The 22,927-nt window shown below is 42.2% G+C and overlaps 1 protein-coding gene across 2 annotated transcripts in view; it reads left to right on the top strand.

The window, feature by feature from the left end:
- The window catches only part of TENM2 (teneurin transmembrane protein 2), an 883,834-nt gene that overhangs the window by 61,885 nt on the left and 799,022 nt on the right, over positions 1 to 22,927 (top strand). For both annotated transcript variants that reach the window (XM_036239731.1, XM_036239730.1), the window contains exon 2: positions 12,420 to 12,695. In XM_036239731.1, the coding sequence (XP_036095624.1) occupies positions 12,420 to 12,695 (276 nt within the window). The remainder of the gene's footprint in view (positions 1 to 12,419; positions 12,696 to 22,927) is intronic.

Genomic DNA, 22,927 nt, shown 5'->3' with positions numbered 1-22,927 from the left:
GTGATGTCTGGATTTGGAGATCTATCTTTAGACTAAGACTTATTTTTGGTCATTCTCTACTCATAAAGTTGTCATTTTGTGGCCAAGTGTGGTCAGTGTTAAAGGTTTGTAGATCCCATTGGTTTCTCAGGAGACTTATTCTTCCCTGAATAAGCAGTGTATGAACTAAACTACTTCACACATGTAACTTTGTTTTGTGTGACAGTTTTATATGGATCGTATGAAGATCTTGTTTTACCAAAGCCATCCGTTGACACCTGTAGATACGCTGAAAGTCTTGCAAAGGCGTTTTCCATTCCGGGCGAATGCGTCTGTCCCGCGTTGAAAGTGGAGCTGGTGAGTCCCTCGGGAGGACATGATGTGTTTTAGCTATGGGTGGTCTCCAGTATTGACAGCAACACTCACACCATGAATGTCATAGTGCTGACGGTGGCACGTTTCAGCTGTGATGACATGGCACCCTCTCACCCCACTGTGCAAGCTCCTGTGTTCTGTTCCTGAATTTCTTTTTGACATTGCATTTGTGTGACCCAAGAATGCTCCGTACATCAACAGCTGCCAGGTGCTGGCTGTAATTAAGGCTTTCCATGTATCTGTAGCCCAGGACATGTGTCTGGAACACAGAGGGCAAGGTGGGAGAGGAAGACTCGGTCTGCTACCGTCTCCCTGTGTACGGATGCTGATGGCACGAGGAGCTACCGTCTGGCATCTTCTGTGAGCTCAGGGGCTGGATGCTTAACATGGTCTCAGACAAGTATCGAAGCCCTACCAGTAACTGGTGACGAAGCAGTTGATTTAAGGAATTGATTTACACACAAGAGTACATCAATAATATTTCTCCCAAAATAATTTTGGTGACAGTGTAGGTTCTGATTAGTTACTGAAACAAAATATCAGCTATACATACCTTTACCTCATGATAGACTATGATCTATCCATTTCACTAGTTGTCAGACTGTGGATGAGTTAATTAACTGCCGAGATCTAGAATAATCCTTCAGTGATGGGAAAGTCAAAATGTTTCCAAAACATCAAGCGCATGATGGAGACACGGACCTTCATGAGTGCTAAGAATACAGATGGCGTATGCCTTTGTCAAAACTTCAGGTAGTGCTGGTGGCTTCTCTGCTGACATATCACATGTTCTTTGTATTATTTTGAGAAAGTAGGATATTACAGCACTTAATGGAATAGACATTAGCTATACCTAAATATATACAGCTGAACTGGAAAAGTAATTCATTTGTATAGTGGTAGAAAAATTCGAAAATGGAACATTCCCATCTTTTTGTAGTTTTACTTATTTGTGAAATAATAATAGTAATAATAATAGCTAATATTTGTCTTCTCATTTTGTTCTGGACTCTTCTATATATTTACACACACACACACACACACAATTACAACATGAGGCAAGTAATTCTCACAGTAAGTAAATCTCCAAGCAGCTAAAACAAAACAAAGTAAGAATTTAAAATGAGCTAAAGACAGACATTTGGAGATTGATTTGTAGATCAGGGCAGGTCGTCAGTGGGACGAGGCTGCCCTCAGAGCCGCAGTGGGGACTGGGCCTGGGGCTCTGAGCAGGACAGGGGACATGGACCTGAGATTCCGGCTTCACGTAAGGAACTAGAAGGAGGGTTACTGGTGCCACGGGGCCTGGACAGAAGCAAATACGCAACTTTCCGCAGACAAGAACCCTCAAATTAGGCCCCTATGGTTTTTGAAAATTAAAATAAATCAATCTTGTCCTGGCCGGTTTGGGTAAGCGGTTAGTGTCGGCCCGTGGACCAGAGAGTCCCGGGTTCGGTTCCCGCTAAGGGCATGTACCTCGGTTGCAGTTTGTCCCCGACCCCAGTTGGGGTCGTGTGGGTGGCAACCAGTCGATGTGTCTCTCTCACGTCGATGTTTCTCTCTGTTTTCCTCACTCTCTCCTTCCCGCTCTACCTGAAAATAAATGCCAAAACGTCCTCAAGTGAGGATAAAAAAATAACCAATCTCAACTAAAATTAAATAGAATTAAGTACACAAAAAACCCACCTTCGTAATTAAGAGCAAACAAATCAGCAACCAACTGATTTTGATCTTGAAGGTCCTAAGGCATTGGCATTTGTCAGAACATGCTTTGACCTATGGATAATATACAGGTTAGCAAGTAACAGAAACACTGAACAGAATCACTTGAAAAGCTATAATAGTTTTTAAAGAAAATACATAATTTCTAAAATTCAAAAAATTTCTAGTATGTACAGTAAATATGAGATCATGCACAATTAAAGAAAGAATGAGTCAACTGAGAAAAATAACCAAAAGAAATTAGCCAGGGATAACACAGAGAAAAAGAGATTAAAAGTAAAATAGAGAGCCCCGGCAGGCTTGGCTCAGCTGTTAGCGTGTCAACTAACAGTGGACCAGTGTTGCGGGTTTGATTCTGTGGTTGTGGTTCGGTCCCCGGCCCTGGTCGCGGTCATGCGGGAGGCAACCAATTGATGTGTCTCTCTCACATGGATGCCCCCCCCCCTTCTCCCTCCCTCCTCTCATCCCACTCTTCCTGAAGATAAATGTAAAAAATGTTCTTGGGTGAGGTTTTAAAAAAAAAAACAATTAAAATAAAATAGAGACACTTAGATAAAAGGATAGAATTTAGTATAATTACTGAGAAAATACAGAGAATAGAAGTAAGTATTTAAGAGGCAGTGGCTGAGACACATTTAAAGAAATTATGAATTCACAAAAGTTAGAGGCACAGTATATGTCAAGCAAGGATAGAATTCTAAATAGACTGATATAATTGCGCTCTCTAGCCAAATGCAATTAAATGATAAGTAAAAATAAAAAGATATAAACAAAATATCCAAATACATTTATAAACTTAATAGATAGGTTCAATAGGAATATGAAAATATTTAGATCTAGACAATAATGAATATACCACAGATAAAAGTTGGGAGATGTGCCCTGGCCAGTCTGACTCAGCAGTCAGAGCTTAAACCCACCAACCAAATGGTCTCGGGTTCGATTCCTGGTCAAGGTCATGTACCTGGTTGCAGGTTCAATCCCCGGCCCCTATCAGGGTCGAACAGGAGGCAACTAATCCATGTGTCTCTTTCACACTGTTGTTTCTGTCCCTCTCTCTCCCTCCCTCCCTTACACTCTATCTAAAAATCAATGGAAAATATCCTCCAGTGAGGATTACAAAATAAACAAAAACAAAAAAACAGTTGGAAGATGCTGTGAAAGTGGCCCATAGAGAGACGTATATAACCTGAAATGCTAATAACAAAAAAGAATGGCCAAACAAAGATGACAAAAATAAAAAAAAATTAAATATATTTAAAAAAACAAGTGCATGAATTCAGAGAAAGGGATAATTTCTATACACAAAGGAAGAATAAAAAGAAGTGTTTTTTGTAAGACAAACACAATGAGTGGTGAAACCAATCCAGTAAAAAAAAAAAGGGGCCACACACAGGAATGAACAGAAAGAGCAGCTACAAATCCAGCCGACATTTCAAAGCACTCAAAAATAACTGGAAAACGTTGTTCCCATCCATTTGAAAACATAAGTGAAATGGGCATATTCCTCAAAAATTCTATTGTTTCAAAATTTTCAGAATCAACTCAAGAGAAATTAGGAAGTGTTAATAATCCTATAATGATAAACAAAGATTATAGCAAGTTCCTTCCTCTGTGTACTGATGATCATCCTAATAGCTACAATTGGTTGTGTAGTTACTCTGTGGCAGCCAGTGTTCTAAGCATTTCTACTTGTCATCTAAGTCAGTTCTCACAATAAGCCTATACTATTTTTTAAAATATGTTTTTATTGATTTTTTAGAGAGAGGAATGGAGAGAGAGAGAGAGACACATCAATGTGAGAGAAATACATCAATCGGCCGCCTCCTGCACGCCCCCTACTGGGGATCGAGCCCCAAACCTGGGCATGTGCCCTGATTGGGAATTGAACCGAAATCTCTCAGTCCATGGGACGAAGCTCTATGGACTGAGCCACACCGGCTGGGCACCTATGCTATTTTTTTACACCCACTTGATAAATGAGTAAATGTAGACTCATCAGAACTAATTCTAAGAATATATGGTCAATGAGTATTTTTAAAACAGACACTGGAACTCCCTCGTTAACCCTGGGCTATATACTGACTATTTTATAAGGCTGCTGTCGTAATTAATTGGAAAACTCTATAAAAGCATTTAGGACAGAGCCTGCCACACTGTGAGTTCCTTAGTAAGCGAATCCAATAACAGTTCTCAAATACAGGACAACCAGACTATCACGGCCAACTCACTATTGTCCTTTTTTTTTCCTGATTAAAAATACTGTTTAGAGCCTGGTTGGTGTGGCTCAGTGTCAGGGCCTCTCATGATCAGCTGTGCACCACTGTAGTGCTCTTACCTAGGATAAGCAATTGGTATCATCTTTAGCAGTAGAATTGATCGCTCATCTTGTTGGAACTTCTATCAGCAGAACAGTCCCCAGCTACCCAGGTGACTGGACATTCGTTCTCTTTCCGAACGACTAGCTGCTCAGTAGGGTCTTTCCTTGTGCCTGTGTAGTGTTTTTCCAAACTGGGCTTCATTCAGCTTGGCCCATGACAATGCCACCCTGTCAGAGGATAATGCCACCGTCCCCTTTATCTGTGAAGGCATCAAGCAGCGGTTCCCAACCTTCCCAATGCCGCGACCCTTTAATACAGTTCCTCATGTTGTGGTGACCCCCAGCCATAAAATTATTTTTGTTGCTACTTCATAACTGTAATTCTGTTACTGTTATGTCTTAGGCGACCCCTGTGAAAGGGGTCGGGACCCACAGGTTGAGAATCGCTGAAAGCTTAGAGAAACCCAGCACGTTGGGGGCTCTCCCGTCCTCCCTGGCCAGGCGGGTGCTTCCTTGGTCTGGAAATGTGTTCATTTGCATTCGAATGATTTTAGTGACGCGTTATAAAAACGTGTGACCTACCTGACATGCAGAAAGAGATTAAAATAATTCATCTAAAAGTTTAGAAGTACCAAAATATGAACTTATTTAGGTGTTACACATAAAAGAACATTGTGATTCTTAATGTGCATTTTTGAAATATAAATATTTGACTTAAATTTTTATGAACAATAATGCATGTGCACCTACTATGTAGCTTTAAGTGGCAGACATTTTTCGTGTGAATCGTTTTGTCAGCATTTGGGAAAATACCTGAATATGTAAGATCAGATGAACTTTAGTAGGGGCATTAAGAGAGAGTTTGTGTAACAATTTTCATATGCACAGCATAAACCACTAGAATTCATAAGCACTTTCCCTGGCTTTTAAAAATATTATTGCATACACAAATGTGTAGACTTTAGACTCGTGTAAAATCATATTTTAGATAATGTTGGACATTGTTTTGGACTGATTATCTTATGTAGCTCATACATATTTATAATTGTGCAAAATTCAAATATAATGTATTGATATTAAATATAAGAAAATAATTTGGTGATATGCTTTGATTAATCAAACAAAAATAAAAGTTGTGTTTTATCACTTATAATTACCACATTTTTCTTGATAACTTTCTATTTTGCAAAATTTTAAGCCATCAGGGGAAACCACTTTACTTACTGTGATAAAAAGAACTGTAAGATTATAGTTTATGTCTTTTTCTTTAAATACTTCTTAGAAGAATTTAGATATTTGATATTCATTTCTGACTTTAATATGTAGACTGTAACATTTACTAAAGAAAAGTGACCCATGATTATTTACAGGAGATTCTTGTTCTTAGGCTAAATGATCCCAGAAAAGGCCACCTAAAAAAAAAAAAAAAAAAGTATCCAAAAAGAACTAATATTTGATGTTAAATAGTAAAAATAATTCATTGCAATTTTATTTTGAAAAAATAAAATTTCTTATCAAGAATATAATTAATTTTATGTCGAATACAATTTATTATTCTAATTAAGTTATAATTATTTAAAATGATAAAGACTATCAATTGGGGGGACATAATATACATTTTATAGCCAAATCGTATGATTGCATTATTCCATCCTTTATTTTAGATTTGCATGTTGAAGCATGATCACAGAGGGTTTTTTTTTGCAAAAAAATAAAAAATACATATATATTTATATATGTATATATATATATATAAAATGTGTATATATATGTGGGTATGTGTTTGTGTGTGTATTTATAAGTATAAATAGATATATATTTGATCGATTCATTAATTTTCCTAAGGGCCTCTCATTAAGCTTTTATTTAAGTGATGATTATTCCTCATTCAGGCTGAGATTTTTCTGGTTCTTGGTGTGACGAGTGATTTCCCGCTGTGTCTTGGCTCTCTGAAGTCCACGTGGAGCCCTGGGCTCGCTTAGCTCCTCTGTTCCAGCAGGCCTCCTCTGACCCCAGGCCAGTGGGAAAGGGGGGCACAGGCTTGACCGAACAGTGTGGGGGTGTTCAGGTTCCTCGCCAGGCCTACGGACCAGGCAGGGGTGGGGTGCTCTCTTGCTGTTGAGCTGAGTTGCATTTTCCGACACCCCGGTTGGATTCTGCAGATACCAACCCGGTTGAGAGGGAGAAGGGGCGCCTCCTTACTGTTCCCCGTGAGTCTCCCTTGGGCGGTGAGTTCGATTCCACATGCGGCCTCCTCTAACACCAGCGTGGGGTGTGGGGAGGTGCCACCCTGCCCTGGTGGGGACGGGGTGCAGGAGGCTCTCAGGGTCTCCAGTGACAGCTTTCTCGGGGAGTCGGGGAAGGCTCGCTCCCCCGGGGAGGCCGAAGCTGTGGCCCAGCCTGGCCTGCTTTGAGTCCGCCCAGCTGTGCTTGTGGAGCGAGGGAGGGTGGACCCCTTGTGACAGCAGACTTGACTTGGGGCTTGTTTCGTCCGCTCCCTCTGGCATTTCCATTTGTATCTTTCCCCAGTGCCAGGTCTGGGATATAAGAGGAAAAAATAAAATCCGAGGAACTCACCGCTCTGTTCCCCCTCAGGTCCCAGGACCCTAATAGGCCTGACTTCTTCTAACTTCTTCCAGCCTCTTTTGAGGTGTTTTTGACATGTCCTATCAAGAGTTTTTAGTCGTACTGATGGGGGGAGTAGAGACAAGTGGAAACTCCCACCTTGGTCTGGAACCAGGCACCTATCAAATGATCTTTGGAAGGATTCATCATCATGCCAACATCCGTTTCTATTTTCTCGTCATGGCTTCGTTCTGTGAGACCTTGGCTGTGCCGTGGCCTTGCTCATGATCCTAGTGTATTTCAGCCACAGTTCTATGGACTCCGTGGAAACAGCTGCTTCACAAGCCTGACAACTGAATCTCACATTAGCACAAGGTAACTTCCTGCTATCAGCAGCTCATTGATGACGTAGACATCGATATGTGGTCGAGAGGAAAACAGGGAGCAGCAGTAAGTGGGTGGGGCGAGGTGGGGATTCATTTTATAAGTGATCATTAGCAACTATTTTCATGTGATAGCAACTTTCGCTTCCCTGTGTACGACCTCAAGTTCAGAGGACTCACACCGTGAACCTTAGGTAATGAAAGCATCCTGTGTTGTGCGCCACCATAACTACAGTTCACTTTGTCTTCCTGCCCTCGTGGTACAGAATCTGCTCGAAGGCTGACATTTTCGGTGCTATTTGTACTCCTTGGTATTACCATGACATGATAATTCTGACTTGGCAACATATGTGCTTCTCCTAGTTAAAGGTTATTTGAAAGTGGGAGTTGTTGGTAAAAACTTAGAAAATAAAGCCACAATCACTGTGTGCTGACATATCCCTCCTTAGAACCACGTCCCCAAATCCAACCCATTGGCCAAAGGATGACACTTGATACTTACTGCAAAATTTCTCTCTGAAACAATTTTTGAAGGGAATCTGGACTATATAAAGGTTAGGATTTAAAAAAAAAAAAAAAGACAACTTCAAGCAGAAAGAATTTATCAAGAGAATTATATTAAAGATTGTGTTCCACTAGCCTGACCACCTAGTTGTTTTTAGGGATTAACCTTCTCTCCCAGCACCTTAAATTATACTAAAATTCCATGATGTAAATATCATGGGTTTTGTGTGATCATTCATCTACAAAAATATTGGCTCACCTTGATAACATAACATGGGGCCACCCTGGGCAGTTCATTGGCAATGGCCATAAACACATACCTGAGATAAAATGAGCATCTACTGTAATCAGTGATGTCAAGGAGACTGGGGGCAGATAGAGGGTAAAGGTTTGTCTCATGACTACTAACACATTGTGCCTTTTTTATCACCCTGCAAGATAGTACAGAATGAATGAAATGTTGACTACTGCCTGGCCGGTGTGGTTCAGTGGATTGAACGTCATCCCATGGACTGAGAGGTCCCAGTTCCATTTCCTGTCAGGGCACATGCCCAGGTCTAAGGCTCGATCCCCAGTAGGGGGCGTGCAGGAGGCAGCCGATTGATGTATCTCTCTCACATCGATATTTCTCTCTCTCTCTCTAAAAAAAATCAATAAAAACATATTTAAAAAAAAAAAAAAAGAAATGTCAGCTACTTTCCACTAGAAACCTTAGCTTGGAAAATTACACAATGACTAGTCTCTTTCATTCAAAGCTGCCATGGAGCTTAATAAAGACATCATCACACAAGGTTAATTAAAGCAAAATCAGTCTTCCATCAATGAGCAGAGTAAGTGTACACAGCAAGTTGACATAGTGTTCCATTTTCCCCACACTCTTTACACGCTGAACCTGGAGCTTCGTGCTCTAAGAAAAACTACATGGAAAACGTCCGTCTGAAATAAATTCGCGTAGAGGAGCATTTGGGAAGCTGCATGTGGTGAGGGAACACTAAGGGGCATGATAACTTCTCCATGGAGTGGATTCCCAGTCCCTGCAAGCAGCGAGCTGGTCAGTCCCTCTGCTGGGCACATGGTCGAGAGTGAAGGGCTGGACCACCGGCTGACCCCCCATGGCGCCCTGTCTTTTACCTGAATAGTATTTATTACTGTATAGATTGTACTTTGTTTATGTGATTCTTTGATGAATGTCTCCTTCCCGATTAGACTGTAAATATCGTGGACTGTATTTTTATAATGCTCACTCTTATATCCCCAGTGCCTAGCATGGCACCAGGAACAATAAATATCTGTTGAATGGTTTAATAAATAATAGACCAGGTTTTTCTTTTCGCTGTGGCTACGGCTCACCCGTGTCATGGGTTAAGCCAGCCAAGCTGGGAAAGGCTTGGAACAGAAGCTGTCCCAGGTACTTAGGACGAGATTTCTGTTGTCTGAGTTAGTCAAGGACAGAGAGGCAGCAAACTAGGGACTGGGGGGCACTGGTGGCATTGGGAAGGTGTGGTCCTATGGGAAGATGCAGATGAGGGGTTCAGAAGATAAACGTGCTGAGGAAACAATTCTGTTTCTAGAGGAAAACCTGCCTTTTCTATCAGCCAACGTGAACTAACTTACTTTTCCTGGTGAATTCGGTGGAGTACCTCCGGTTTGCTTTACGACGTTGCTTATTTGTGGCTTCGGGGCTCGAAGCTCCAAGTAGAAACTTAGTCCATATACTCCCCACCACACACCATTTTTGGTTATTTTAAAATGCATGCAAATTTTAACTGATCTGTGATGACACCAAGTTTGTTTTAACAGAAAAGTAATATTTTAACTTCTTACCATCACGTACGTTGAATCACCAAAGCAGGGAGCCCTGTTAATTCCGCGGGTCCCCTGCCTCTGGTGGACTGCCGGTACTTCCCGTCTGTGGATTGAAAAGCACGAGGGATGCTCTGAACACGAGCGGAGTCTCCCCGCACAGATGTTTCCCTTTTCCCAAGGAGGCCTTTGAAACTCGCTCCGAATAATGAGATGTGGGAAAACCATCAGGAAAAGTCGCCTTAATACATATACACACACACACACTCCATTTCCAGTGGCGTCCTAGAGCTGAAAATCCCCACGTGTGGAATAAAGCATGTACGTTCAGTTTGGCTGGTTTTCATGGGCTTGTAGGAAAAGGAAGCAATTCATTCCATGACTGTCGGCACAGACACGAGCTCTAACGACAGGACAGGAAAATGCTAATATTCAACTCTTTTTCCTGTTGACTTAAGAATGAGAAAAGCAACAAGAGAGAGGGAAAGTATTGATATATCAGCTGTAAATGAACTCAACAACTGCATTTTGTAGGCTACTGAATCTGAAATACACAGTTTAGTTATGAGACAATACCTAACTACCGGCATGCAGACTGGAGCAGGGTACACGGGGCCGAGAAGTCAGACAGCATGATCCGCTGAGCCCAGGGAATAAACACTGGGCTGACGGCCGCGGGGACTGGCCTCCTCCCGCACAGGTGGTTGGAAAGCATCCCACACACAGGGATTTTTGCTTGGGTTAGCTCCCCAGGGAATAGGTTCACTCTGCGAAGACAATTATGTACAGAAAAGGGTCTGATTCCATTCGCACAGCCAAACAAGGCTGTGGAAGTTCAATGTGCAGCGAGGAAAGAAAATTAAAACCTCAGAATAAAAATACTTCTCTGTTACAAATGAAGGTCACACTAGGTTAATATAAACAGTTGTTTGGTGCTTTACAAAAATAAAAGCCGAGGGCTCTGGCTGGTTTGGCTCAGGGTTAGAGCATCGTCCTGCAGACCAAAGAGTCTCAGGTTCAATTCGGGTCAAGGGCACACACCTCGCTTGTGGTTTGGTCCTCAGCCCTGGTCGGAGTCATGCAGGAGGCAGCCGATCGATGTGTCTCTCTCACATCAATGTTTCTCTTTCTCTCTCCCCCTCCCTTCCTCCCTCCCACTCTGTCTGAACATAAATGGAAAAATATTTTTGGGTGAGGATTAAAAATAGAAATTAATTAATTAATTAAAAGCTGAGGGATGATACCACGTGTGTGGACTGTCACAGTGTGAAGTTGATCATGAATCCGCAGACCCGAGTGATGGAGAATGACTCCCACATGTTCCATATACACAGAGCGCAAACCCATGGCTTCAGTGTTACGTATAAGGTTTTCTTCACATGACATACAAGTGCATTTCTTTTCTTTTTTTGTCTATACATTGGCTAAAGATTTTAAAAATCAGCTTTATATGCCAGTAAATGGAGTGTAGCACATGAATCCGTGTGATTTGCACTGAAACTTTAAGTTGTCTTGGAAGAAGCTGAGTATTGAAGCACCACACAGAGCATTCCCTACGGAAAAATGGGGACACGTTAGTTTTTGATGGAGACGATAAGACATTGGAGAAAGAGCACAGGCTTGGGTTCTGCAGATCAGGGGTGAATCCTCGGCATGACACCTGCCCAGGTGTGACCTTGGACACCATATTTAACTTCTCTGTAGAGTTCAGCCCCTAAACTGCTGGCCTATCAGGAGATTTTAACGAGATAAAGCTATAAACTGCCTGGCCCCGTGCCCGACTCATGGTAACATATGTGTTCAATAAATACCTCTTCTCTTCTGCTCCCCGTAAAACCACGCATCCACCCCTGCACACCCTACTTGTGTACACATGCACTTTCCGTAGGTGAAACCTACTTGTGGTTTTACATTGTGTTAGTGAAGAGAAATTGTTTGATATTATTCACAAACCACAGGACTAACTCTTCATCCCTAGGATGCTGATTTAAATAACAAATTATAGAACTCATAAAAAAAAAAAAACAGTTTGGTATAGATGATCACATATAAGATACAGTTATCCTAAGTGGAATTTAAGAGATTAATCCCCAGATTTTACAGATGAGAACATTGAGGCTCAAGGAGTAAGAGACTTGCCACAATGAGACTTACCGGTGGGAAACCAGGACAGGTCTCCTGGCCACCACTCACAGTGATTGGAGGATTAAGGTTCTTTGACTTGAAGACACACTGCTCAAGATCAGATCCAGGTTTTGCTCCAATCTAGATGTAAGACCTTGGGTAAGTCACTTAACTTCTCTGTCCCTCTGTATCTCGGTCTCCTTATTTACAGAATAATTACAATTACATTATCATCATTATAAAGTTATTATAAAAATGTTTAATGGAAAACAAAAGTTCCAAAATAAGAGATATCTAGAACAAAGTAAGAGCTCGGTATAGATGAGCTAGTCACATAAATCCAGTGTTTTTTCTGCTACGTGCTTCTCCCTGGACAACAGTAAACGCTTAAATTTTTCAGAAATACAACCTGAGCATTCTGTCCTGAGGACTAATATTAGTCTTTGATGTTTCCATTTTTTTCATTCTCCGATTTGCCTCAGTCTCCTAAATATACTTGCCCAAGACCTCGTCCTGTGTACCATGGCAGATCATGTCTCTCTTTTTGGATGGGGAAAGTGTCTGTCTGCTCTTTGTAAGAATACATGTGAGCTCTGCAAAGCGTTTCACAGACGCTCACGGTGTCGCTGTTGCTGTCACCCTAGGAACAGACTTCACCCTCGCGGAGCTGGGGATCTGTGAGCCCTCCCCGCACCGAAGCGGCTACTGTTCCGACATGGGGATCCTCCACCAGGGCTACTCGCTGAGCACGGGATCCGATGCCGACTCGGACACCGAGGGAGGGATGTCTCCAGAACACGCCATCCGACTGTGGGGACGAGGGATAAAGTCCCGGCGCAGTTCCGGCCTGTCCAGTCGGGAAAACTCAGCCCTCACGCTGACTGATTCTGACAACGAGAATAAGTCAGATGATGAGAACGGTAGGCCTGCTTCTTCTCTGCCTTTTCCTGTTCTGGGGCCGCGCTGTGGGCTTTGGGGCATTTTTATTTTCGTAATAAAGAGGCATCTAAAACCATTCCTTTCCTTTTAAATGGACTCTGTCCACCCGCTCTGAGCTGGGGGAGGGTACACCAGGCAACCTCACACTGCAGGAAGTGAGCGAGTCTGCAAAACGCATGTTGGTGACAGTCGGTTGGTCTTATTAGCAAGTCAATGACCTTGCCAAAGAGGAAACTGATGAACTTCAACCTGTGCCTACAAAAACGTCTTGTCACCCAAAGTTTCTAGGTCTTTGTATTGCTTTTCCCCTCCCGGTAAATGGCAGGTGGCGTTATTTATTTATTTTTCATGAAGATCTCTGTAGAATCCTACCTTCTCTGAGACTTGCATCTCCAGGCGCAATGCCTTGTATCTGTGTTGAAGATCAGCCTGGGAACAGATGCCCTGGAGTTTAATCATGACCAATAGGAAGGGCCTTGTCATCCCCAAAGTGTTATGGTTTCTGCTTACTTTTCTCTTCTGTCCCTATGTAGCTTAATAACTTCCCATGTCTTCTGTCAAAGATCACTGTTGCTTATCCATCAGCTTTGTGGATGGGCTTTAAGGAAACTTTGAAAATTAAATGCTTCCGATCATTAAGCTGTAAATATAGGGAAGCCCAAGAAAGTCATTGAAGAGAAAGGGTGCTTATTTGTGGATTTCTCAGCGACTCATAACTGTCGTCAGTCCAAAACATTCTTTAAAAGAGAAATTGTGTTAGGTGCAGTTGATTCATGAAGGAAACATCACATGCTATGTGGGTTTGTTATGAATACTTGTGTGCTTGCTAAAAGAATTGCCATTAAAATGTTAAAAGTAGATCAGTTAAGGGTGTTTGTATAAAATACTATAAACTTCTACTAGAGTGAGCAGCTTTTTTTTTTTTTTTTTTTTTTTTGGTACATGTCCCTAGCTGCTAGGGCCCGGCGGGAACTGAACCCAGGACTCTCTGGTCCGCAGGCCAATGCTCCAACCACTGAGCCAAACTGGCCAGGGCTAGAGTAGCTTTAAGTATTTTCTTGCATTGGAAAGAAAAAGAAAAAGAAATTTGCAGGTGGGCAGCTTGGTGTGAATGGAAAAGCATAGCTAAATATTACTGCATCTCAAAACTTGAAAATACATCATTTCCTGGGTATGTTGCGTGTTTTCAAAAAGATGTCACTTTGTTGCATTTAACCTTAGGTTTAATTCTGAAATACTTTATTCCACTGTGGGGACGAGGGGACGTGCCTTAATTATGCCTTCGTTCATGTAGCAAATCAAGGTGGACTCTCAAGGAAAAATCTACACTTGACTCTTTTCAAATCCTAACAAAATTCTGACTCTTGGCTCATTCAACTCCAAGGTGCTTCGTTGATAAGAAATTATTTTCAGAAGTTTTCAGAAAGGCATACATTGAATTCATTTACCAATGTCCTTTTTCAGCTTCAATGGGTGTCAGATACAATTTCAACAGAGGCAGTTTCAATGGGTGTCAATACAATCCCTTGTAATCCAAGAACTTAAGGAACACTTTTAAACAAAGTATTTTAGCAAATCTTCCGTGGTTAGTATTCTCGCCGATCTACACAGAATTATTTATACATACTTATGGAGTCTGCACCCTCTCTTTTTAAGCTATACGAATCCTTAAAAACTCAACGAATTAAGGAAGGTTTCCATGCACCAAGGGAACCAAAAATTCTTGCCTTGATTTACCCAGAACTGTTATAATTAATGATGTGCTTGGTAGACCAATAGTAGTCTCTCTTGTTCAGCACTGTTTGAAACATCACATTTGAATGATTTTCACTTTGGGAGAGCACTTGTAAATCCCTGTACACTAATAGGAAATAAACCCTTAGACATAGTGTCATTTTTTTCTCCTGTAATACTATTTATGATGCAGTCAGAATTGCATAAAGAAAAATGTGCTTAGAAGTACTAAGCGACCCTTTTATGCCTGCGTCTGGCAGAGTACGAAGAGGTAATGTAGCCAGAGTTCAAGCTTAGGGGATGAATGATTTTTATTTATTTTAAATATGTGTTATTGGTATTTTAGAGAGGGAGGGGGAGAGAGAGAGAAACATGGATGCAAGAGAGAAGCATTGATCGACTGCCTCCTGCACGCCCCCTACTGGGGATCAAGCCTGAAACCTGGGCATGTGCCCTGACCTGGAATCAAACCGGAACCTCTCGGTCCATGGGATGATGTTCAATCCTCTGAGCCACACCGACTGGGTGGCTAGTTTAAAATGTACAGATAGAATGTGTTTTCTTTCCTCTCTTTAAAATGGTTCAGTATTCCATCTATTCAAAAGATGTACATCATACATGTTCTGTTCTCATAAGACCCTGCGCACATCCCATCATAAACTCTTTAAGCAAAAGCAACGAGGCAGAAGCTGCTCTGCAGACCGAGGTGTTACCTTCAGCAAACTTCTTGATCTTCCTCTTCGACGAATTCTGTGTAGCTCACGGAGAAATCAATGCATTTTCACATCACTGATTTTATGAAGTTTGGGAATGTATTATCATATAGATTGACAGTTGCCTCCCCGGTTCCACACCACAGCATGGATACTGACGAAGCCCTCGTTAATTCCCTCACACTCCTGCCGCCTCGCCTTCCTCCATCACAAACACTCTGTCCTTCAGAACCGGATCAATAACCTTTTAGCTATGCCTCTCTTGAACAGGAAGCAACAAGGATCTATACCTGGAAAAAGAAGCTCTCCAGTTCCATTTCAGATTTTGAGGACAGGTGGTCGTAAGATGAGTATTTTCTTTGGATCCCATCTACTTATATTGCATTTTTATGGCAGGGTCTTGGGGTACCTCGAGATGTACAGTACTTATTTTAAATCACCCTTAAAGAATTCCTAGTGTGGTTTTACTACACCTAGGTAGAAAGTGAAGACAGATCTCGAAAACCAACTTCTTTCTATACTATGAAATATAGATCCAACCTTCAAACCCATGCGGTAAGTTTCCCAGCTGCCCGCAGGTCTTCCTGAAGGCTGCTGGGACAAAAAGGACCCGCTGGTAACTCGGAAGTCCTGTGTCACTGAACACACAGATAGTTTTGCCTTGTTCTGTCTTTTTTTGTCCAGCATCGACATTCCTGAGTTATCACCCTGCACAGCTTGCATCTTGAGCTCACGGCTGGACCACTAGAGGAACACTGGGCGGCTCGGGTTTCTTTCGACAGATAAAACTCAGGTTCAGGCTGTTTTATCAGGTTCTTTAACTCTGTCTTTAAGGTGACGACGGCTTGGTTAGAAATGGCAATTTCTGCTTGGTTGAGAGTAGCTCAGCGAGGTTGCCGAAGTGACATTTGACTGCGTCTAAAGAAAGGGCTTGTCCCGGTGACTTTAAATTAGAAACGTTCCTTTTTTGGGTAATAAATGTTCCACTTAAAATATATCTTCTCCGAGGCCTTTTGTATCACCTGAGTTATGGAGAAAATGGGGCAGTCACTGGTACACAAGAATAACTAATTGCCTTCTTAAAAATGCGGAGAAGCACACACTATAAAAACTCGGGGCTGTGTACCCTTGGCTCCCTTAGGCAGTTTCTCCACCTTGGGGACTTAAAAATATCCTTGAGGGTTTTTTTTTTTTTTTTTTTGGTATGTGTGTGTGTTTTTTTCTTTCTCCCAGCATAATTCTGGTTTCAGTTATTTTATTGGAAATCCAGGAAGAAAAAAAAAAAGACAAAGAAAATAAGCTTGGCTATGGGATAGGGAGCCAGACATGGCAAAAAACGAAATCTGGCCTTGGTTAAAGCTGTGAAAAAATGATCCTTCCTTTCTCCTCTCCATTTCCATCCAAGGTAAATAAGGAAGCACACTGTTCATTTTCATCTGCTGTCAATTGGGAAATTTATAATTCTCATAATGTACCTTGAGGTTGAAACTCTAAATGTTGGGTTAATTCCATTGCATTTCACAAAACGCATTTATAAAACAAGCTGGGGCTCAGCACATCATGGATTTGTGTAAAGTGTGTTTGTGGAACGTAGACTCTGCTAGCCCGTGAGTCCCCTCGGCAGGTCTGCGGTGCTCCTGTGTCTTTGGAGGGCTGGAGCTCCCCGGGTACTGACTGCATGCTCACTGGGACAGGAGACAGCCACCCTGAGGCAGGAAGGATGTTCCTCAGGACAGAGACAGTGTCCATGGGTTACCGTTCACCCCACTGCGTTCCTTTCTCATGCGAGGTGTGTTTGTTCCTCTCTTCAAAATGTGGCTTCTCCGTGAATTTCACGTTGGAGAGTCTTACAGTAAACACATCCAAGACCTTGGGTCTCTGCCCTTTCCTGCTGCCCCTGCATGAGCCCTGGCCTCTTCCTCCCCCACCCGCGTCCATACCTGACAGAGAACGCCTGGAACCCGCGTCAGGGCTGACTGTGAGCACCAGGTGATTGCAGCCCAGGACTCATCATTCTGCCTTTCAAGTTGGAAGTAAGGATAGTAAAACAGTGGCTGTAGAAACCGTGCGGGAAGAGTGGACTGGCCTCTTGATGTCGGCGTGCGAATGATATCTTTTCCAGCCAAACGTGGTGGGAAAAGCGTGCAGGGGACCTGAAGGAAGGGGGACCTCCATTCCTTAAATACAAAGCGGAAAACATGAAAGACAACAAAACGGACTTGAAATCCATGGCAATTCTTTCAAATTCTGTTCCTAAGCTTTTTTTTTTTATACTTGAAAATTCAAAGGAGTGACATTTATAAAGAAGAATGTAAAATGAGTTCTCATGGAATGAAAAAAAGACACGAGAACAGAATGTCACAGGTTCCCAGTCTTGTCTGCTCCTAAAGCAGCAGTTCTCAACCTGTGGGTCGCGACCCCCTGGGGGGTCGAACGACCCTTTCAAGGGGTCGCCTAAGACATAGCAGTAGCAAGAGTACAGTTAGGAGGTAGCAACAAAAATAATTTTACGGTTGGGGTTCAGCACAACACGAGGAACTGTATTAAAGGGTCGCGGCATTGGGAAGGTTGAGAACCACTGTGACCTGAATAAAAGGGTGATTTGATTTCGATAACTCTGGCTTGATTCCCTGTAAGTGCAGAGATGAGAGGCTCCGGAAACACCTTATTTTACAGAAAGTGGATCATCCCTTTTTGTAAAATGAATAGGAGTCTCAAATATATAATTATCACATTAAAATACAGCTGAGCCCTGGCCAGTTTGGCCCAGTGGTTGAACGTTGGCCTGCGGACCAGAGAGTCCTGGGTTCGGTTCCTGCTAAGGGCACATAACTAACTAACTACATAACTAACTAACTAACTAACTAAATAAATAAATAAATAAATAAAATACAGCTGATAATAATGGACGACCAGAGACAAAATTTAGGACCATCACCTGCTCACATGGCTTGATACACGAGCAAGAAGTGGGAGGGCTGACGTTCCGCAAATGAACCCGGACGAGACATCACGATCCGTTTCCCGGCTCACGCGGCCGGGCCTCCTTCGCACGAGTGAACTGGCGGGAGCCGGGGAGGAGGGATGTGCCCGATCCCAGCGCTGCGTGTTCCAGGCTATAAACTTTAGCTGCACGGCTCTTCGTCGTTTGTATATTTCTTTCTTTCCTTCGGTGGTTTCTTTCATGTTTGTTAATGCTCCCAGGGGCTATCAAGCAATGGGCCCCATTCAACAAATACAATAAATAAAAGGAAGCGCTAAGCCTTCCTTTTGGCAGGGCCAGCCTGATTATTACACGTGTAATCTCCAGGCCTTTGGGGAGACATCGGGCTCCCGGATAATCATTTGGTTTTAAGCCGCTGAGTTCCTGATATCTGTACTTTCACTTCGGTTAAGCAGCAAAGGCAGTGAACAGGTGAGAGGCAAAACGCGTCTGTCCGTTCCCGACTGGACGCCTCTTCCCTGGGAAAACCCGCCTCCTTGCGTGTCGCCCGGTCACTTTTTGGTTTTGTGGTTGTTTGTCAGAGATCAAAGTAAATTTTAAGTTTGGAGAGAAATGGAATGAGTTACTAAGGCTGTCAATAAAAGGAATTAAAGCTAAGGACCTTGAAAGTATACATTTTCCAGACAACTGAATCAGGACGGATTTGCACAGAACATGATAGCAAACTGACAAGGGTTGGAGAAGTGGCCCTTAGAAGTAAGGAGACGTGTCAATGACACCTTCTGGAACTGGGACAGTGAACGGAAGGAGGAAATGTTCAGTGATAGATCTGTACACAGGATAGAATCACAGCTAGGTAGTTGTGGTGTATGTGTGCTTGTACGTACATAAGGGCAAAAGTGTCACTCGTCATTTGGTGTGCAGTATTACTTAGTGCCCACTGAAGGAACTGCCCGGAAGTCATCCCTCCCGGCCTCCCTAAACTCAGCTTTAGGACTACTAAAGGAGTCGAAGGTGGAGGCAAAGTATCCACGGATCAGTCATTAACAACAGGGGTAACCAACCGGAGTCCATGAGTTATGTTACTTGGTTAGTTACTTGGCAGTGTCTGAAGCTTGTACCTGACTAAGCAGCATTTTAAAAGTGGGAGATTTTATATTTGAAATGTGGGGCTTCTCTCAAAATAGACAAGACCTGGTAACACCTGTTCAGTTTCACCGGAAAACAAATTGGTTTAGAAGCAATGACCATGGCAGGTGTCGATGGGCCGTGCCCGGGCTCACCTGACACGCCCCTCCCACAGGCTCCTCCTCTCATTTCAGGGTTGCCGTCGCCTTTGTTGGAGTTACCAGCCTTACCAACTGCAAACTTGGGGGGAAATCAGAGAAGCTAAAAATAGTTGAAACGAAGCTAGAGACCAGCCATTGTAACTTAAAGTGTTTAGAATAGTTATGTTACATCTGTAAAATGGGTTTAATTTTTCTATAACAAGTTTCTAAAACAATTTTAAGGATACCCTCAAATTGAAGGGTAAACTAAAATAAAGTAAAATCCCCTGAAAATCAACTTAATTTGGAACTGAAAAAAAAAATTGTCACTGTGTCAGACAGGATGGTACGTGGGTGACATGCCCTTCCCGTCATCCAAGTGGGTACCCCGAGGTCCTGAAAACTCAAAGTGGGAATATGTGATTCTAACACATACACTTAAAGCCATTTTAATGTGAAAGTGTCGAGGTGGACTTTTAGGGAACAAGTGGAGGGAAAACGTACTTGAAAAACTTGCGCTACTGGAGCTGAGTGAGGAAGACCCCCGGGCTTGGCAGGAGGAAGCCGTTTACAGAGGAGGAAAGTGACTTTGCACTAATTACGTTTCGTTTGGATCAGGCAGGTGGTTGGTGGAGCCTGTTACGGGAAAGTTGTGGACAATGATGCAAACGTCCAGCACCCCGAGAGGAATGCCTGGGAGCCATAGGGTAACCCCGAGTGGGGCACAGAGCTCCACAGACAGGAATGTGCCTCTGCAAGGGGTGAGCAGGTGCCAAGGTACCATTCAGGGACGACACTGACTCGCTGGGCCATGCCTGTCAGTTTGCGCAACAACCCGAGGATGCTGGTGAAGGAGAGAAGATCACTGAAATACAAGCCTGTTTATTAATGCAGGGACTGAAATATTTGCGTTCGTATTCTTGGGAACCTCTCCGTTCACGGAGGTTTACACTGGCCTGAGGGGATTAATACAGCAGTATTTCTCCTGTGTTAAACATAAAAGGGGAGGGCATGGATTTACATGGCGAGAGCCAGGCACGTGAGGAGGTGTGGGAAGTGTTTCTCGACAGTCTGTTTTATGCGAGAAATACGCCATCGTACATTCACTGATTGGAAAGGATCTTTGAAATGAATGAAAAACAGGAAATTGGTATTCGGAAGCTCCTGTATATCGGTTAAATATGCATCTTTTAATATACACCTATGTGATGCTGATAGAATGGCGTTCTATTTTATTTAGCTTTGATGAAGAGTAGCTAAGTCATCACAAATGAGGAGCTACTTCAAGGTGGATGATTCCTATTTTATTTCTGAAAATATTTAAGGAGTGGCTGCTGGATGTTCAGCATCATACAAAACCATCATGTGTCTCGGGGCATGTGTCTGTGTTATATGTGGATGGGGTACTGTTGGGAGGAAGGACGTTATTGAGAGGGATGGAGTTCAAGTTTAGGCAGCCAGTCTCTCATCAGAATATTTGGATAACCCATTATCTTGTGGCAACCTCTTTGTTTGCCTTATTTTATTTTTTTTCATGGCTATCTGTATTGATCACACCTTACTATTTTTCTATACAGTTCCTATCTTCTTCTCTCAATTCCCTGTGTCAGCTTTCACTTCTTATATGGAGAGATGAAAATACTGACCTTGTTGGTTACTGAAGAAAGCAAGCACCCCTATACATTTCCAGAAAATTTCCTGTCTATTCTCAAAAGAGAAATAAGGAAATAGCATTGCATATGTCAGCAGACTGGAATAGTAAGGGCAGCTTGGAAGAGAGAGAGTTTTAATTAGTTTGTGAATGAGGGTTAGAGTCTGTGAGTGGGACTACGTTGACGGATGTTCCCAAGGATGGAAAACCAGTGTGCACGGTGGTTGGAGTGGGAGGAGGGAGTGCAGAGATGATGATTGGTCAGGAAGGTTGTCTTCCGAAGAAATCCAGCTGTAGTCAGACTAGTGGGGACACGATTTCATTGGACAGCAGTAGATATATAACAGTAGGGATGAAGGAACCAGATGACCAGGGGATTTGAGTTTCCTGCTGAGGAACTACCATCTGACCAAGAAGAACCACACACACACACACACACACACACACACACACACACACACACGTTTGGACAGGAAGGTAACAAAACTAGAAGCAATCCTATCAGGGAGGGGAGCAGTAATCCATGTTAGAGGACCCAAAAAAATCTCTGGACGGCAGAGAGTTCTGCTTCTTGCCTTTTCAGTGGGAGAAATTAACCACCAATGAGCACATAAATGCTGTACATTTGTAACTCAGATATTAAAATTTGAAATGCATCTCATTTGAAGCTCATGGAATACAGGGAATGCTCCTTACAGAGTAACCTATGGTGCTTACACATACGACAAAAGTGTTACAGTAGCTGGGCTCAAGTGCTTCTACTCATCACATGAGTAGGTGACAAAGTAGCATCGAATATTGCCATGTACAGGAAAACACAGGTCATGGTATTATTTTCAAAGAAACAGTGTATTAAAGGTGAACATTGGCTAGAATTGTTTTAGGTTGATTAACAATTTCTTGACTATTATCCCTGTTTCTGTATCCTTCTTGAAGTCATATTCTCATGCAACTTGTTTAAGTTCCCTCGTAACTATAGTTATGTCTCTCCTCTCATCCCTAATTCTTTATATTTTTACCCTTCATGGTTTTTTAAAATCAGACTTCAAAGAAATATAGTTATTTCTCTTTCAAGCTTTCTATTTGTTTTGATTATCTACTCTATTTTTTTTTCAATCTTGTTATGTTCATCCTTTATTTAACTCTTAGAGTATATTTTGTTATTCTAGTTCTAACATTTTTAAGATGAGTATTGAGATTTGATTCCTCCAGTCTTCCTTATTGAATAAGAGTAAATATATTTACCGGGGTCCATAGGATTTACTACAAAGTGGTTTCCTCTCCATTGCTTTCTAAGGAGTCCTAGCCATGTGGACTCTGAAAGTACAACAGAATTTTAATGATACCAGTTTTCACTTTAGTATTAATAATTGCTGAAAAAGCCATTTTTTATTGTTAATGTCTTAAGGTGTCCAAAGTAAGTTTTATACACACACACGTGTGTGTGCATATCTATAATATTAACATATATAAAATTTATAAGTATACATGTATGTGTAAATTAGATAACACACTTGTGCACGGTGTATCTAAAATATATGAAAATATGCATGCATGTGTACCCCCCCACACACACTCATACACACAAAGAAAAGCTTGAAGAAGAATAGAAATCACCTGTAATTTGACACCAGAAACAACCACAGTTAATATTTTGGTGCATCGTTTTTTTCAGTCTGTGTGCTCGCGTATGTATGTGTGTGCACAACACAAGTATTTTCACAGAGTTGGCATCATGGTGTACAAACACTATGTAACTTTATGTTTTTGAGTAAATATATCAGAAACATTTCCCTATAGCATGAAATGTTTTCTGCAGTAGTTAAGGGGTTTATAGTATTCCTTTGGCATGAGATTTTCTCAGTTTTCTTTCATTGGACATTTAATTTATTTTTATCTGGGA

The sequence above is a fragment of the Molossus molossus genome, unplaced genomic scaffold (assembly GCF_014108415.1).
Source record: "Molossus molossus isolate mMolMol1 unplaced genomic scaffold, mMolMol1.p scaffold_m16_p_4, whole genome shotgun sequence".
In the NCBI taxonomy this organism is placed as follows: domain Eukaryota; kingdom Metazoa; phylum Chordata; class Mammalia; order Chiroptera; family Molossidae; genus Molossus; species Molossus molossus.
This window is presented reverse-complemented; position numbering and strand designations above follow the sequence as displayed.